The sequence below is a fragment of the Diadema setosum genome, chromosome 14 (assembly GCF_964275005.1).
Source record: "Diadema setosum chromosome 14, eeDiaSeto1, whole genome shotgun sequence".
NCBI classification, from domain to species: domain Eukaryota; kingdom Metazoa; phylum Echinodermata; class Echinoidea; order Diadematoida; family Diadematidae; genus Diadema; species Diadema setosum.
Window position 1 is genome coordinate 1,131,965 of NC_092698.1, and position 13,466 is coordinate 1,145,430.

General features: G+C 36.9%; 1 protein-coding gene across 1 annotated transcript in view; it reads right to left on the minus strand.

Annotated features, from left to right (window-relative positions):
- Positions 1 to 1,904: 1,904 nt before the first annotated feature.
- Positions 1,905 to 13,466, minus strand: part of LOC140237817 (uncharacterized) — a 50,107-nt gene continuing 38,545 nt past the window's right edge. The window contains exon 13 of the mRNA XM_072317746.1: positions 1,905 to 2,023. Within this exon, the coding sequence (XP_072173847.1) occupies positions 1,927 to 2,023 (97 nt within the window). The 3' untranslated portion in view covers positions 1,905 to 1,926. The remainder of the gene's footprint in view (positions 2,024 to 13,466) is intronic.

Sequence of the window (13,466 nt, forward strand, 5' to 3'; positions counted from 1 at the left end):
TGACCAGGACTAAACATGTCACTATGACCAGGACTAAACATGTCACTATGACCAGGACTAAACATGTCACTATGACCAGGACTAAACATGTCACTATGACCAGGACTAAACATGTCACTATGACCAGGACTAAACATGTCACTATGACCAGGACTTAACATGTCACTATGACCAGGACTAAACATATAATCACTGAAAAAAAAAACTAGAAATGTCGCTACGGTGACTGATGCCTCCGCCATAATGCATGATTCTCCCAATAGGTGTATAGTACAATGTCTTCACAATGTGTGATGACAGTTTCACATAACTGGCAAAATATTGAAATAACAGGTTTATCAGAAATATCTTGAATGTTAACTTTCCACGAACTGGGTTTGCTATAATTGTCTATTAAAGAGTACAGGTACACATATTTGGGGAATTGAAAATTTTTACTTGACTTCTGACCGACCTTATTATAAGTTTATGCATTGAGTATAATTTTCAAGGTATGAAGTAAGAGTGTAATCAAAGTACAAAATATATCTTTTTTTTTCATTTAAACCTAACCTTTGACCCTTAACCTTTGACCTTTGACCTTCTGGCTGGAAACTTCCAAGAGAATCTCCATTCAGTAATACATGTATATATATTAAATTCTAAAACTAATAATGCAATTATTGCATATACTAGTATATGAGGGAAATAGTAACATTTTGAGGAGTTGACCTTGACCTTTGACCCCTGACTATTGACCCATGACCCCTAAATTCCCTAGATAATCCCTGCCAGTCAGTACATGCATATGTACCAAGTTCCATGAAGATACATTGAACCATTTGTGAGAAATGTGATATTGCAACATTTTCACCTAACCTTTGACCTTTTGACCTTTGACCTTATGACATGAAACTCTCTCTGGAGAATCTTTATGCAGTAGTACATGTCTACACTAAGTTTCAAGAAAATAACTGCGGGCATTGCATAGATATGGGGGAAATAGCAACATTTTTAGCATTTGACCTTGACCTTTTGACCTTTGACCTCATGTCAATGTCACTAAAATCTACTCAACTAATTTTCCCATCATACATCATCCTTGGACCAAGTTTGGTGAAAGCTGCTTCATCCAGTTTTGAGTTATCACGTAAACAGATAAATTTTAGGATTTGACCTTGATCTTTGACCTTTGACCTCTGTCCGATTTCACTGAAAAACTAATCAAGTAATTGTCCCATCATGCATCATCCTCCAACAAAGTTTGGTGAAATTTGCTCCATACAGTCTTGAGTTATCGCGTAAACGGATAAATTTCATGATTTGACCTTGACCTTTGACCTTTGACCTTTTGCCGATTTCACCCAAAATCTAATCAAATCATTGCCCCATCATACTTCATACTTGGACCAAGTTTGGTAAAATTCCAGTAAATATCACTCAAGTTATCGCGTAAACGAAAGCGGACGGACGTACGTACGGACGTACGGACGCACGGACGCAACGACGTACGGACGGACGGACGGACGGACGGACGGACAACCCGAAAACATAATGCCTCCGGCACCACTACGTGGCGGAGGCATAAAAATGACCACATATGAAAATAGCATTAAAACACATTTGAAATCCCTATTCACAGTACTACCAAGTTTGGAAAATGCATATTACAAAGGGGGTGGCAGAGATTGCTTGATAACAGAGAAACAAATTACATTTTTCTTTTTGTGGGACACATCAGTTTAACCTTAAGGAGTCCGGGATTCCTTTCTATGAGGTCCTAATCTAAACCTTCAGTGAGACTTGGTCACTAAGATTTTTGTTCTCCCTCTGGCAGCTCGAGTCTCTGTGCCCATGAGATAGGTGAGGAGAACCATTGTGAACCAATGCTGAAGATGGTGATGGTGATGGTGGTGATGATGGTGGTGGCCATGGCAACGGGATGCATCACAGATAGCAGATGTGTCTGTCCGAGGGACTCCCCATAGATGCATTCAGAACGTCTCCCGTCTCGCCAGTCTCTTCATCCTCTGAGCTCTCATACCTGTACAAAGACAAAAAAAAAAAAAAAAAATGATTCAAGGAATGCAACCATGAATGCAAAGTCTTGATTACTCTTTTCAAGATCTCCAGTAGTAGGTCTCATCGTTAGCAAAGCATTACATAATGTGAGGTCAATAGTTCTTGACTTTCATTTACACCAGTATCATGACAGCGTTAATGATTATGATGCAACCATTTTAACGTGGCACATTATCCCTTTGACAAAGTTTCTGTGTGTTTGAAATTAGAGAATGAAATAGTCATGGGAATCACAGAGAAAAGAGACTGTACCACATCAACATGGCCAAACAGTAGAACTGGTTGCTGGGAGTGATGTATCCCACCATATCATATATCTCATTGTTGGATTGTAATATCAAGACCCTAGAAGCATAAGAGGAGCTCTTATGATGAGAGTGAATGTTTGAAAAGTATCTCTTTCAAGGTAAATTCTGAAACATTTGGGAGTAGTTCCAAATCTACATTCTGGCTCTATAGCCAAGTAGTAGATAGAATTATACCAATGTAAAAATTGTCTTGACTTGCAGAATTCACTGGCATAGCTCCAAGTAGCAACACCTGGCATGCTATAATCTCATAAAAATTCATACATATGAAATTGAGAAGGGAAGGAAACAAAGTTATTTATTGCTTGTACACTGGAAGCAATACATATTCCAGGTTCTTATATTTATTTATGCATTCAAAACAGGAATTGATGCACAAAAATGTTTTACTTTCACAAGTGCTATGTCAGTTTCCAATCTGGCACTAAAAATAGAAACCTTCATTTCTACTGAATGAAACAAGTTTACAAAGCCTTGGATCTCACCAAGCTTTTCTTCTAAAAAAAAAAAAAAAAAAAAAAAAAATCCCCTCGTCATCAACATTGATTAGGCCATGATGCATTTTCAAGGCACATCATGGGGTTTTGCATGAAAGCATTGAAAAATCCGGTGACTGTTTTCGCTCATATTCTTCTTCGGAAACTAGGATTTCCCTCGCAAACCCCGTTTAGTGAATATCCGCAAACATGAAAACACTCCTTTTATCCACTTGAAATGACAATGCCCTGACATCCTGCTAAGACAAAGAAAACAGCTCTACAACAACTTTCCCATCCTTTGTCTGATAAATCCTTCTCAGAAGAGCTTTCAAAATGAACCTCACTATCTCTTTCAAATATGACAATGGAGACACTTTAACAGAATTGAAATATAATATAAAAGAAAATAATATAAAAACTGAATGATATGTTATAATGAGTTCAAAGCCAAGGACAAGATTCTGTGATATAAGTGACAATGAAAACCATGCTCATAAAGTGAATCATACCTTTGGCAAGGTCTATGCATTTGAATGAAGTGAATATGAGGTTGGAAAGAGAGGAAAGAATACTGTGTATGTATGAACTGATAGTATGAATTGTTGGGATCAAGGTTTTCCTTGCCTGACAGCTGCATCTGTACCTTTGTATACTTTGTGTGAGGATAGATAGTCCTAATATGTAAAATTTCTTGAACATTTAAGGTTTGAAATACTCTATGTGTATGAACACATATGTACCTATACACACAATGAACTATTTCAATGTATTATCAAACATGTGCAATACAGGTGTATGCCATGGATTCAGAATCGAAGACGTTTTCAGGGAAAGTGTTTACAGACAATTATTTTGAATAATCACAAATCATATCATTATATAAGTAGTCAAACCAAGGTGCTACATAAGCACTTACCCGATTGCCCGGGGCATGTGAAAATCAAAGTCGGGCAAGTGTTTTGGAACTCTGAGAAAAACGTTTGCCCAAAGTAGGCAAGCCGAAAGATGATGACTATTTAATGATGCAGCAAGCGTTAATTTCACTTCAGCAACTTTCTAAACACTGAAGGGAAGAAGTCCCAATGCAATGCAACGCCAATACTCAATTGAACCAAGTTTGTTTGTGTACTACAATGTGTTAAAGTGTGTGGATCAACGTATGCAGTTCATTCAAATGATTGTATTTCATCATCAAGCCCTTGACTTACAAGTGATTTTCTCAATCATTTTCTGACATTTTTGGACTTTCTTTTAGGCAAGTGTTCTGTGAATAATTTGAAAATCTCCTTACCAGACTGGGCAAATGGTTTAAAAAAAAAAGTTAGGGAACAACCTGCAAAAAAATGAAACAAATCATTCTACGTCTTTATCCATACTTGTGAAAACTTGACATTCAAATGGGGATCAAATATTTGCCTTAACCCATATCGGGCCAACTACGGGATATTCCGTAGTTCGTCCAAACGCCACAGGGGCCATATACGGAATATCCCGTAGTGAAAGAAATGACATATAAACGACGTCATTCCAAAGTTCTTTCACCTTCTAACCTTTGACAACATATCCCAGAATGCTTTGCTACACTGTCTGCGATAATTCAAGAAGGATTTGTCAGTCGAAACCCAACTATTTCGTAAAAATCATCGAAAAAAAATGTGTGTTTACATGGAATAACGCGAATAACCACTAAGCATCAGTAGGTGCTATCTACAGGTATATATACGGAACGCTCGATTTTGGATTTTCTGCCGCAGTTTTTGAGGAGGTTTGGACACTTGCCGGGCGATGATTCGATTGTGATAATAGTCCCACATGTACATCCACATGTATGTACAACAATTAAATTCAGTCGAAACTGAAAAGCTGTAGAAGTGTACCTATCGTGACGAGTTTCGCTTCAACAAACTATAGGATGCACTCATTATACTATCGATTTCCTGTGCACTCGCAATGGCTTCATCGTCATAAACATAAACATAAATCTGCAATTATTGTACATTGTATCAATGGTCATGATATTTATATGTCCAGAAAGCTGACACTCTGATCATTTCATTTCTGGTACTGGATGTGTAAAATTACAACATTTGCTATTTCTAAATCCAGGAATGACAGCAAACAAACAAATTGATTTTGTAATTTTTGGATGACTGTACTTCACTTCTGCTGTTTACTATGACTACACTGTGAATCAAATGGCAGCATGTCATATACCATTTTAAAGGGAATTTTATCTTCTTTCAAATGTTTTGCTCATTGCATGCTAATGAAGAGCGATTGTAACTGTAACTTGATATGGGGCACCTGTGCCAAATTTCTTTCAGATAAATTAGTGGTTTTACAGAAAAGAGTCATTCGCATTATTACTCACTCCCATCCAAGAACTCCAAGTGCACCTTTATTTCAAAAGCTTAATATACTCACGCTCGAACAACTTTATAAATTGCAAACTGGATCCTTTATGGACATGTTCTATCATGATCTTTTACCACCTGTATTTAATCAAATCTTTTTGTATAATGCATCATTTCATAATTATGATACTAGATTCTCTCAAAATATTCATTTACCGTTATTGAAATGTGCTGTCTCTCATAAAACTATAAAATATACCGGACCCAAATTGTGGAATGAAATGCCTTTAGAAATACGACAATCACCTACCTTAAAGTCTTTTAAACGTAGATATAGGGACTATTTATTAAAAGCCTGATAAATGTATCTAGAATGAATAATTCAAGTGGTAGGTTTGGCAGTGTGTGTGGGATGCTCGTTCTTTGATGATGTTTTATGCAATATAAGATATATGTAGTTCTACTTTTATATTATTGGAAATAAATGTTTCAATATCATTCTGATGAGCTCCCCATCACTGTTATCCATCCACTTGAAATTACTACATTCTACATTGCCTTTTTGAATTTTGTACTTGTTTATTGTTATTTGTATATTGTGATAACTGATAATTTTGTTTGATTGGGAGAGCTACCTCGAAAGGCCAATGGCCTATGTAGCCTCCTCCACACTCAATACTTTGTTATTTTTATGTCTTTTATGTAATAATGTGCATTTTTTATATATTTTATATTTCCTATGTATCTCATGTTTGTCATTTGTCAACATGTGATTCTTTTATTGAAATGTGGAAATAAAAAATAAACTGAATGAACTGAACTGAATTTGCAAAAAAAAAAAAAAAAAAAAAAAAAAGACTGTTTGGAGAGTTGTTTGCCTGTCGGCATGTGTGCGCAAACGGTGCTGGGCCACTGTGGTGTTTGTTTACACAAGTGCGTTGGCCCGATATGGGTTAATATACTTTATAATAATAGATTCCTTTCAATTTCAGAGTTTAATTTTTGGGGTGAAGATACTCTTCCCTGACTGTCTATATTTTCATTCATTCTGTATTTTCCTATAATGTTCAAAACTGACCTACTTTAAGGACAAGACTTCAAGAGCTGTATAAAAGTAGGGTATCATATACTCTCAAAGTTATGTGGCAGTTTACTGCAGCTACGCAACAAAAGGCTGGTATCAAGGTGATCCCGTGTAGAGAATCTTGCGATGCACCTGATGCTCACGTGAGTTTCTCTTTTACGACATGAATGTACACATCAGGTTTGTATTGATCTATGATTTGGGGCATGTAAAATAATTCAATATTTGTCAATTTAGTCTTTTTCCTTCAAACAAAGGACCAAAGTAGATTTCAGTGTCATGTTTGATGTACACTTTAACATCACAACCATTGCAGCTTGTCTGTAATAGCTGTTACCATGACAGCCAATCCAGTCCCTCAAGCGGATTGGTTGTTGCCTAGCAACCTATCACAGTACCTACAGGGGGTGTTTCATCAATTTAGTCCGAGTTGTCAGTCTCTGACAGTAACCATAAGTAACAGTCAGTGACCAGAGCATCTCAGCCAATAAAAACCAAGGATTTTGCTGAAATTGTCAGAGACTGACAACTTGTCAGTGCTGACTTAAGTGATGAAACACCCCTAGGTATTCAAATAAATGATTTTTATGCCCTGTTTTTAGTGCAACTGACCAACAATGGCCCTTAATTGATATGTTAACAACACCACCAACAACAACAACAGCAACAAAACACACACCAATTATTCAGTGTTTTGGGACTAGCCAAAAATTTCAAAATCTGGGTCACGATCAGAATGGCACTTTTTCATTTAGCATTCTCACTGTAAAAAAGTGTGAAACTTTTTGCATTGTGATTATTTGCAAAGAGCTGACCTGTGCATGTACATGAATGGTGTATGCTTCCTATAATGCTGAATCAATATACCGCACACGCCACAGCTGGTAAAAATAGCAACACATGACATGTGTGGTATATTGTGGGATATAAAAATCTCACAATTTTATGCAGTCATCGTTCTCACTGCACAACTTTGCATCTTTTTTGCAAAAAAAAAATTGCACTAATTTGTGCAATTTATGTTGTGACCCAAATTTCACCAAAAAATTCCATTCTCACTATAAAAACTTTCAAAATTTGGGTTGCAATCAGGATCCCCCCGAAAAATTAGAAAGGCACTTCTGTTTGGATTTTACTCTGTTCAGATGGCTGAGGGGGCAACAGTGAAAGATGCTGGCAGAGTGAAGACAGTTTACATTACCTCTGCACTTTGAGAAACAGGAAATATGTTTTCTACTGCCCTGAAATGTGAACTTTCTGCAGGTTTTCTGCCAGCAAAACGTGGATAAATGAACACCTAACCTGGTCTTACAATAAAAGCACTCATTCCTTTTTTTCTGAAGCCATTTATGTGGTTGGGAAGTTAAATTGAACTATATGATCCCAGGTCATCATCCTACTGAAAATCTGCTTTCATGAAATATGACATGATACGAGGCTGATCTGTGATCATCCTCTAAGGAACAGTCCAATCAGGGAGCACCAGTGAGTCACCAGGTTACACCAGTTAGCTACTAACATCTATTTTAGTTTGTTGACCTGAATATAATATTTCTTTGCCTCTCTTATAAATCTTGAAACGATGACGATAAGATATTCTTCCTAACCTGGGAAATCTCAAGTTACAAGTTTATGGGGGTAAAAGTACTGAAATAAGCTGACCTACAATATATAGCAAGCTTTAACATAAAGGAAGAAACATTGTGAAAGACAGGGTGATATCAACTACCGGTAGACAGTTTTGATGAGGGTGTTAAAGATTTACCCACTATTTGCTTTATTAAATACATTGTAGATGGTTGTTTGAATACTCTGTGCTATTTAAAGTCTATGGTAAGTACTGACAATTTTAACAGGCATCTTGTTGAAACTTATGAGAATAGCTCTCTTTGTCCACAAGTTCTTCTACTGTAAAAGTGGATATTTTTGTGCAACTAATTTTTTGCGCTCAGCAGGGTAAGAAGAGTTTCGCGTTTTTTTAATTCCGCGGATTGAAGACATAAACTCTGGGATCATATGGTAAGCAAAAACATTCGCATTATTTCATTTTCGCGCTAGTTTCCAGTTGCGCGTAATGCACGAAAATTTCAACACCACAAAAATATCCACTTTTGTGTACAGTAAAACTCAAACTAGACCTGTAGTGAAATTTGTCGGAGTAGTATGGCTCAAACCAAAGACTAAATCTACACTCAATGGGCTTCAGCCCTCTTTATGTAGCCCTTAAATCATCCATTTAAATTACAAATGCAAACATTTTTTGAAGAGAAGTGGTCAAAATTGAACTCATGCTTATGGCAGATACATGTATAGTGTCAAGAAATAATTTGAATTTTTAATCGAATTCTGTGTTCTCTCAGACCCAATGTTGCATATTAGCAACACTTCAAACCCAAAGAAGATCATTATCACTTCTCTAACATGTCTCTTTGAAAATATGAAAAATCAAGTTTTCTCGTGTTCAGGATAGAGTTACTACACAGTCAGTTTAAGTCAGTTTACCAATGATATGTCCACAATTCTGTTAAAAAAAAATGCACTGAAATAATTCACTGGGTCAGAAGTGATGCATGTACAATAGATGTAAGTGTTCCCTTCCTTTCGTCTCTCTTTTCTCTGGCTGTATAACAAATCAAGCAAACTGTTATGCAAATTACACTAAATTCTAAATGGCAGGTTTATGTCATGAAACACAATACGATACACATTACACTCTTCATGTCTCACCTGAATGATTTATCATTTGCAATTATTTGTAAAAACTATTTTAATTAGGGCTGCTGCTTTTAATAACATTACTATTTTCCAGGAAAATCTCACTTACGGTGTACACAGCTGATTAAAAAACAGTGTTAAAAAGGGTGTGTACAGTTCTGGTCGAGGTGAGAATTTAGCTTTTAACGTTTTGCGAGATATTCAGAAACCACTCTATGAGATGTCAAAGAGCATGCAGTTCTAGGGGGTATCAAAAGTTTATTCGATGAAAATCGGTTTTGAAATGGCTGAGATATCCAAAAACAAGGTGAAACAAAGAGATCCTAATAAAGTTGTGGCATGTCGCCTTTTATTATTAGCACTTTTTTTGATATCTCAGCCATTTGAAAACCAATTTTCATCAAATTTAAACGTTGAATCCTTCTTAAAATTACATGCTCTTTTATATTTCATAAGAGGTTTTTCATTATCTCACTTAGGAATGTTCAAAACATGAATCCCCACATCAACCAGTACTGTACAGTCCCTTTGAACATTCTCTGTCCTTTCTACCCTCAGCTAAAAGAGAGATCGAAGATTAAACAGAAGTTACTTCCCACATTGCAATTCCATTCCCATACATGTTACATGACACAACAAAAAGGAAAGTTATTCACACTCCCCCCCCCCCCCCCATCAATTTAAGATGGGTCAATCACCCTGTAAAGCCTCATCATCTCCAAGAATGCATTAATCTACTGATTCCTATTCTGTTCTCCCTTCTTTAATCGTCTCAATAAACCACAGTTAAATTGTCAAACTTCTGCTGTTATCACTATTTGACATAATTTCATTGCCCCACCCCCTTGTCATCACTGTATCTACCGTAGGTACATAATGCAGTCTTCAGTTTTCTTATGTTAAACCAACGGATTCCTAAGGGGCAGAGAATTCTACAACCCAGAAGGTGATATTGATTTCGTAAAATTAAGGTTGTGATACTACGCTTCTATTCATTAGTGCTATGTTACATTGTACTTTCATTCTGACGTTTCTTGAAACAGATTCTCGGCCACTGTTTAGGAATTTGCTGAACCTGTAACCCTAACTTTGGCTCATGAGCAAAGCAAACATACACATAAGCAGGTTAAATTTCAATTTTTCATCATTTGTCACATCAAATCTCAATATCATTTAATTAAGTCTTGTTACTTTTATTAAGTTTCATCTCAACCTGACCCCCTACTATTCCCTCCCCACCCCAAAGTTTAGCTTGCTCTGTAAGGAAGCCCCCTTTTGAGAGCTACTACAATGGCAATCAAAGCAGATTAGACGACTCAATAACAAAGGAATGCAGCAGGGACAAAAGAGGGGGAACCCTAGCTGACTAAACGGGGAGCTGTATGGCCCATTGTCCACCTCAGTATGCCTGGTAATTGTGACAGGGTGTAGAGGGGGAGGCATGCAAACAACACCACTCTGACACCATCTCCCTCCTCCAAACTCTCCCCTTCCATCGCTCCCCTCTCCCGCTCCTTGCCTGCTCCTAGCGGAAGACTCCCTGTCATGCCAGAGCTCTCCTGTAAATTTGCACAGCTCCTTTCCGAGAAAGAACAATAACGAGTTCTTCAAGAGTTCTAAGGTAGAAGACAAAAACCTCAACTGCTTGTTTCCTGTGTTACATTTCTCCCTCTTTTCCTACTGGTTGAAATCCAACACTACTTGGCTTGCATGAATAGGCAGTGGGACAGGTTCCACTGCATCTTGTCTTTGCTCTGATAGAGGTATAGCTTTACACTCAATTGTAGGGTACAGCAGCGGTCCGCTGCACATGGGGAGACAGATATTGATTTCGGGAAGCCTGATTCCTTCATGCTGTACCTCAAGGGATACTACAGACAATGCTGGTGTGACGATGATGCGTGACAAATGCCACCAATTACATGACATGTAACACACCTGTGTGGAACAGATTACTGACAAACTTACTGGAAAATGATGTCATTCGATCACATGACTCAATCAAGAATTTCTGCATTATCCCTAAGACCAACATACATGTATGTTGCAAAATCTATGTAATTTGAGACAAATCGAAGAAAGTTCCAACATTAGATTGCATCTAGGTAGAAGTTTTAAAAATTATCATTACAGAATTCGACTTACGACATGTAATGAAAACTAACCTCCTTAAATACATTGTACATTGGCTGTGAAAAACGTAGATTCAGAAGTATTTTTCCTTGACACTTCTAAGGCTCTTCTGTGGTTTTAGCCACTGTATTAACCCATTGAGGACAGGCTGCTTTTGCTACGACACACATTTCCCATGGATACTTGCCAGAGTATTCTCGGGACTCATCTTCAACGGGTTATTATGAATATTCTAGCTTGGAGGGGTTTTGGTTTGTTTCGATTTTGCTAATTTCACTCCAATTCTCCCTAATCTGGTGCATGCAAGCATACAAGGATTACAGTCATGTCTAACATGTATTCAGGGATTTCATGGGACAATCCCAAGAAAGAGGGTATGTACACTACTTACAAATCAAAACACTTGAAGGTATCCATAGCAAGGAAATCCGCAGGTTTTTGTTACGTTTTTGTTTCTTCACCAGTATAAAAAGGAGACCAAGGAATAAAAAACAAAACAAAACAAAAAGAGCCTTCACCTTTTCAAGTTAGGTTTTTGCCAATGTAAATAGGCTTGCTGTCATAAGTGGCAGTCTGTGGAAAACTCGGAATAGAATTGGAGTGTACTCTGATTGCATTACCTGGTACTCATCTCAATTTTGTATCTTGTATTATTTGCATGCTTTCCCAGAAGAGAAACTTCCTTCATGCCTCTACTCTAGAAATAGATATCATATACTTCTTCACATTTACTGGCAAGAAATGGCTCTCCCTCAATACATTTATCACCAAAAAAAAAAGAATATCTGGGATCAATTTTTGAAATTATATAGAGTAGCACATTGACTCAAATGATGGTTCAGTTGCATACCAAGAAATGTGCTTATACATTTTTCTTCCTCCAAGTCTACTCCTCATGCTGATCAACTTTTATTTCACAATGCAGTAAAGCAAGGAATGATTCACCTAGTTTATATCAGACCAAGGCATATTTTTACATTCAATTTCTTGTCTTGTTGTTTACCAGTTCAGCCGTCCTTGACGCTTGTTGTAAAACAAGCACAGTGAAAATCTATATTTGCCAGATTACTTCTATTTTAGTTTTACTTGCCATTATTACATTTAAAGATACAAGTAAAACAAGAAATAAATGTCACGACTAAAAACAGACTTAAGCTGGCATGCAAAGTTCCAGATCATTGATTTTTGGAAGACATGTGATAACATAAATATGTCATCTAGCATGGTGTAATAGCAAAAACATGCCTACAACTGTCTTTGTATACCATCAATGGTTTGAAAAGAAGTATTCTCATTGAAACTTATAAATCGTGACAGATCTTCGGTATATTACACAGTCCAGTGAGTAAAAAAAAAGGAACACCCACTTTATGTCTTGCACATAATTGTTCCCCTTTTTAATGCAACAACTTAGAAACAGCCAAAGAAATTACAGAAAATCAAGAAATATTTAATTTTGTTTCTGATACACAAACTGGGTTCAAAGTACTTCGGGTTTAAACATGACCCATGCCACTATAGCATCTGGTAGTTAGAAAATTTTAAAAAGGACTGACAATCTAACAAAGCACCATGCTGAATTTCATGATAAATTGTCTGCTACAGTCAAGTCGTTCTTTAGTGGGAAACTTTAAAGAATAAATGGAGCAAATACTGAATAATTCTTGTCTAATTTTGGGGGCAGACATAAAAGGCAACTTTCTGAATATACAGAATTTTAATAGCAAAAAAGCTGATCTATCTCTATAGACTCGGATATGAGATGTCCAATGGGGAAAAAAAAAATGAATGAAACAGGTACTTTGGACAGACATTTCTTTAAAAAAAATAAAAGCATGTAGTTTTTCTTTTTCTCTCTGCTCTCTTAAGTTGTTTTTGTTTTGTTTTGTTTTGTTCATTTTTTTTTTTGGGGGGGGGGGGGCACGAATGGACAGCATGTAACTCGTGTACAATTGAGTTGAGCCAATCTTTTGTCGGAGACAAGTTTGACCCCATACCGGCTACCTAGTTAAATTTAGCCAAGGATAAAGATAAGTGACAGCAATTAGAAGGGTTACTTTTCACTACGACAATCTTTGAGAGGGGATGTGGTAGAAAATATTGATTTTACCCTTTCACAGCAATGGGGGAGCGAGTGGAATTTCAGGCATTGTTCACACTAATTGTTTTCTCATAGATTACTTGGAAGAGAATATGCATCCACTATTGCTCGACCATGTAGGCACTAACAAAACAGACATCCCTCTGTACGAATCCACTCTAGAAGCTGCGCAAAAGTAAACTTTGGAATTATCGCCCGGAGGCTCTGAATAACTTTCGGATTCATTCGGGA